We start from the raw sequence: 5,409 nt of genomic DNA, 5'->3' as shown, positions 1-5,409 counted from the left end.
GTGAACTTTTAGGATAACATCTGCGTATATCGATCTATTTTTTATCGTATTCTCAGGAACTATGATTCACGATAGCGAAATAATTTTTATCTTAACGACGCAATCATATATTATTAATGATCTGATTACGGTCGGGGCCCTGCATGTGTAACGTTAGACGCATAACCTACAAATTATACTTCAAAAGAGAACTACCGATTGACGATGATTAGAAAGTAACTACGAAGAAAAATCTGCCACTTTATATACCCACGATATATTCGCACGTTTGATGGCAGCACATTGTCGTTCTTTACAGACGAAACAACGCACCTCGAATGATCGCGTTACGGTAGGTAATCCGCGAAAAGTTTAATCTCACTTGAAAATTTACACATTCATGTTTCCAATCAACCATTTAATCGTAAACATCTAGATGAACACCTTTCATATCATAGTGCGAATTCGCCGTATTAGCTTCGCTATTATGCTATTAGATTCGCCGATAAATTTATTACAGGGGATACGGATAAAAATCGATTATCAACAAACTCCGTGATACTACGAGATTCGGCACGGTCGATAAATCCGACGAATGTAAAAAAAATGAAACGAAGAAAAAAAACGATCACTTTCCGATGTTCAAGGTAATAATTCCCGAAGACAGCACCGACACTATCGGCCCGATAAGAATCGGTACTACGACAAACAAAAATTATTCTACAAGATCGGTATTACGGCAAAGTAATATGCTAAATGATCCATACGTGTGCCAGGGAACGCGTACCGTTGGTGTGTGTGTGGCCACAAATACGCGCGGAGCGTATTCTCTTCGGCAGTCGATTGCGGCGCGAGCACACGAACCTGTTCAGATACGACATCTCCACGTTTTCCTCGTGTATCAAGTGCAATGGGAACGGCAAGGCCGAGCCTCTGGTAAACACGTGCAATCATTGGTCCTTGGTAATTAAAGCTTACCTCCGTCGATATTCGAGCGCGTTACCTTCGCGGTGACCACGCGACTCTGCAATCTCGTGTCTGCAAGATAAACCTTTTTGCGAGGAGACTCGCTATTTTCCGACGCGTCGGAAAACACGACATAATAGAAAGGACACCAGGTTGCCGCCTGACCCTAACAGAATAATGTTCCCCGACGAGATCAACGCGAGATCGTTAGACCTTCCGATCAAGCCTCCGCCTTCGCCCGAGCCCGAGGAGAAATCACTGGTAAAACCATTATTATTTTTCTTTTTGCGGCATTGCTGTAGCAAGTAACCCGTTAATCGGATTTATTGGCATACTTTATCGATTATCGCTATCAGGTAATCGCTAATGACTAATCGAGGTAAAGGAATAGACGATTTTTCGGCAACGGAAAATACCGAAATATTTCGCTTATAATTTATTTACCGAAAATTTTCCGTTCGTTTCAGATACCGCTGAATTTAACCAGAAAATTGAGTTCCGTCACGACGGTCGAGGAGTTCCTTCAGTTAGTCAAAGGCGTACCCCTGCAGCAAAATACCTTCTCTATCCAGAGTAAGTAGTATAACGAATGGTTTCAGTTATATGTATTATTAATTTAGAAAAGATTCGCGACAATCCGCGGAGAGACACACACGAGGTGATATAACCGTTCAAATTTTGTTTTATTTCAGTTAAAAAAATAAAGAACATAAACGTATGCGTATCGGCGAAAGGAAAAAAATAAATTGTCTGGCGTAGACCTGCTACTGCAAGAGATAGCATTCGAGGATTTATGGTTGCAGTACAGTGACAACCATAAATTCTCGAATGTTTAAAGAACAAATTATTGCGAGCAAACCTGCTATAACTGTTCGGCAAATATTACTCGGTTAGATAAACCTGTTAATCTGCGCGGTATCGTCTAGTAATTTCATTGCTCAAACTCGATTATCGGTGAACACGAGATTACTTTTTGTGAACGTCGTATCTACAACGAACACAGAGTTATCATCCAGAGATTGAGATTTCTAAAAAAAAAAACATTAAATTTAAAAATATAAAAACGGAGAATCTTAACGATAGTCTTCAGAAAGACTAATTTCCTGATGCTCGAAGTAGAAGAAGAGGGATCGTTTCGCTTTATATATCCTCTTTTTCCTTCTGAAAATTTCACACTTTCGGATTTCTGGATAATTTCTTCGTCTTGCACTTTTGACTGTCCTCGTATATTATCAGATGAATCTGATACTTGAAAACGAACTTTTTCTTGTTCTCCTCGTTGCAAACGTCCACGTTCACGCACGGTTTATTAAAGACGAGCTTGTCCTTCACGTATTGGGGCGTGAATAAAGGAGCACGATGGTCTTTAGATTGCCGAGAAATACGCGTGTCGAATATTTACGATTCAATTGAAACAACGCATCTGTTATCATTTTTACGCTACCTAGCCTGATTCGTTCCAACCAAATGTGGAAGACGAAAAATGTAGGAAGAAAATGGAAGCTTGCCTCGTTTTCAAAATTTCCGTGACAACTCGATTTCGCCGTCTGCCTCCACGTACTTACCGTGCTTGCCTCGACTCCCTCTCTCGACGGTTGGTGCCATTCCCTCTTCCAATTTTATCCTATTAATGCTCTGCTCGATCTCTTCTATGTTCGCTGGCGAGATCTCGAGCTTGAAGAGATTACAGAGATCACCCTCGCTCAAATAGTCTCTTTCATATCGATTTCATTCCCATTAATGTCCATCGCGGAGTCACGCGTAAATATATCCGTTTCTGCGACAAACGATTCGCTGTCTGCCCCGTTATTATCCTTCGCATTTTTTACGCTTTCTTGGCGATGACGAAACGATTTCCTGCGTAAAAATTTCAAGGTTAAGGCCCGTTTTCTCCGGTTCCGCGAAGTTTGAAACTCGGTGCTCGCGTGGTCTTACCGGTTCGAGCATTTCTTCTCGCAAACGATGCCGCTGGTCGGCACGATTCGCGAGAATATGTGCCTGGTATTCATCTTGTGAGCCTCCATGAAGGAAGCCACGTTCTTGCTACCTTTGATCGCCCTACCGAACCAATCGAGCACCACGTCTCTCGAGAGCTGGCTCTCTAAGCCGGAAGCAAGACCGTCGACCAAAGCGTTGTAGCTGTTGGCGAACGAAATGGCCTGCGTCTGACTCTCCATCGTTCTAATCGCCTAAAAGGAGCAGGACAAATTTTACCGCGTAAAGTTTCGAATCCGATCGCTTTTACGTAAAACCGCAGAAATCGCACGACGAATTAGACGCAAGCAGGAATCGGGGAAGAAGAGAAGGGAAATCCTCTGACTAACCATTCTACCGTATGATCCGGCGTGCTATACGACACATCCTCTTCCAGGTAAAATCGGAGAAACCGAAGAACGATCGAACGCAGAGATACCAGTCCCGGCAACATGTAAACTTGAATTACAAACGGTTCAACTACACCTAGACACCGATACCACCAGCATATACTTCCCCACCTACATACGAATCAACAGATGCGGAGGTTGTTGCTACAATTCCCTCCTCTCTTGCCAGCCAACAGCAACCGAGACACGAAATTTGGAGGTAAAAAGATAAAGCTATATCATCGGTCACAAACGATGTTGTTCGAAACGATCACGTTGTTACCATTATTTACAGATCTACGTGATGACTACCGACCACCACAAAGGATTAGTATATAGGAGTAAACGCATTGTACCAGTAGAAGAGCACACGCAATGCGAGTGCAACTGCAAAATAAAGGAGGAGGTAGTATAAAGACAGTCGATGATTGAGATCTTACTTTTTAAACCGGTATAAACTCGATCCGCGATGTGTATCGTAATAATTCGCGTACACGTTCATACGATAATGTGCCGTTTATCATCTGATTATTAGTTGTATTTAAATTTGAAAATTGAATTAGATATTTCAATGAACTCGAGGGGATTACGTCGTTTCATGGAATTATATATATATATATATATATATATATATATATATATATATATATATATATATACTTGCAGCATTGCAACAAAAAGCAGACTTATGTACCAGAGTCGTGTAAGTGTCAGTGCAACGACGTCGACGAAAAGAAGAAATGCAACGAAAGTGACAAGAAAGTCTGGAATTTAGATCTTTGTAGCTGCTCATGTAGAGAAGTACGGCAGTGCTGTACTGGCTTATATTTCGACCAAAATGCGTGCAGGTTTGAGCTAAATGAATAGGACTACTACTCTGGGAATTAAATCTTACTGCACTCTACTGTCTTGCATATCTTGTAAGCTGCACGCACTGCTACAAATTTTCTTTGGGATTTTTTTTTTTATCATCTTACTTTTCTGCTTAAATCACGGGAAATTAACAACTCTGTTTGCTTTTCTTGAATGTATCGTGCAACCAGTAAACATGAGACTGGTGTTTAATGTTAAACTACCTATTGCACTGAAACAGAAACAAAAGTTTCTTAACTATCATCATATCTTATGCGATAGGGTTGCTTTTCAAACTCACAAGAATGACATAAGTAAAAATTTATTACGAATAAAATTAAAACGAGCAAGACAATGTGTTAGTTTTGTATGAACCGATGGGTTTATGAATGCATAATACGTATTCGTTAACAGCACGTAAGTTTTTCACTGGAAGACCAAGATGTTATTTTAATCCCTGAATATTTAAAATTGTTACAGATGTAGGCAGTCGCAAATATCTAGACCTTGGCTAATACCTACAAGAAGAATCGATTATGGATTTGAGTATGGAGAGAAATCAAACAATGTATCACCAGTAATAATTGCATTAGACACCGATGATCCTAGGAGAAAACCTAAACCAGACCCAGAATTCAAATGAAAATGCTGATATACAGACTAAATTATAAACCTCACGAGGCCGCTATTTAATGGAACATAAATATAAATTAATCTTACACCTTTGTGCCATTCTACATCCACATACACGTGATATGTTACTATAATATTTATGTAATTCACTATTATAAGGTATAAGTAAGTGCATTTTTATATATTAAAAAGCATTGTGATATAAGGAAACGTAATTATTCAATATTGTTACTCATGTACAATATTAATATATGCTATTCTAAATATATTATTTATGTACACGTTTTTTAAGACTGATTTAAGACAAATTTTATTGACTGTTTCTATAGGCATAAACATTACAAAACATTATCATACAAAAAAGTTGTAAAATCATGAACTTTTTCCTAGCGGTGCTTTCTCCAAATCAGATTGTATTTCATCTACAATGGAAGATTGGGTATTCTTAACATTTCTCATATACAAAACCAGTGCTTTATTAACTTACAGAAGTGTTCTGTAGCTCTCACTTATAGATGATACCGATTCAGAAATTTCCCCTAAAATATTAGGCAATAAAGAATTACATGATCTATTGGGCCAGGTGTTTAAAATATGAAATAAATTACACACATAA

At 39.1% G+C, this 5,409-nt stretch overlaps 1 protein-coding gene and 1 pseudogene across 1 annotated transcript; one reads left to right on the top strand and one right to left on the bottom strand.

Annotated features, from left to right (window-relative positions):
* The first annotated feature begins 317 nt into the window (after positions 1-317).
* LOC143221471 (uncharacterized) lies at positions 318-4,803 on the top strand. Its single transcript, XM_076446910.1, has 9 exons — positions 318-331; positions 756-915; positions 1,090-1,206; positions 1,413-1,518; positions 3,317-3,528; positions 3,604-3,714; positions 3,975-4,156; positions 4,575-4,577; positions 4,641-4,803. The coding sequence occupies exons 1-9, from the start codon at positions 318-320 to the stop codon at positions 4,801-4,803; spliced, it is 1,068 nt and encodes a 355-aa protein (XP_076303025.1).
* On the bottom strand, positions 1,737-3,122 carry LOC143221472 (uncharacterized; annotated as a pseudogene).
* Positions 4,804-5,409: the final 606 nt, after the last annotated feature.

This window comes from Lasioglossum baleicum, unplaced genomic scaffold (assembly GCF_051020765.1).
Source record: "Lasioglossum baleicum unplaced genomic scaffold, iyLasBale1 scaffold2452, whole genome shotgun sequence".
Lineage (NCBI taxonomy): Eukaryota > Metazoa > Arthropoda > Insecta > Hymenoptera > Halictidae > Lasioglossum > Lasioglossum baleicum.
Note: the sequence above shows the minus strand (reverse complement) of the source record. Positions and strands in the feature narration are given on the sequence as shown.

Excerpts from the sequence above, each read along its gene's own strand:
- LOC143221471 (XM_076446910.1), top strand. Across the intron at positions 1,207-1,412 it reads AGCCCGAGGAGAAATCACTG|ATACCGCTGAATTTAACCAG; the intron begins GTAAAACCATTA and ends CGTTCGTTTCAG. Across the intron at positions 3,529-3,603 it reads CCGAGACACGAAATTTGGAG|ATCTACGTGATGACTACCGA; the intron begins GTAAAAAGATAA and ends CATTATTTACAG.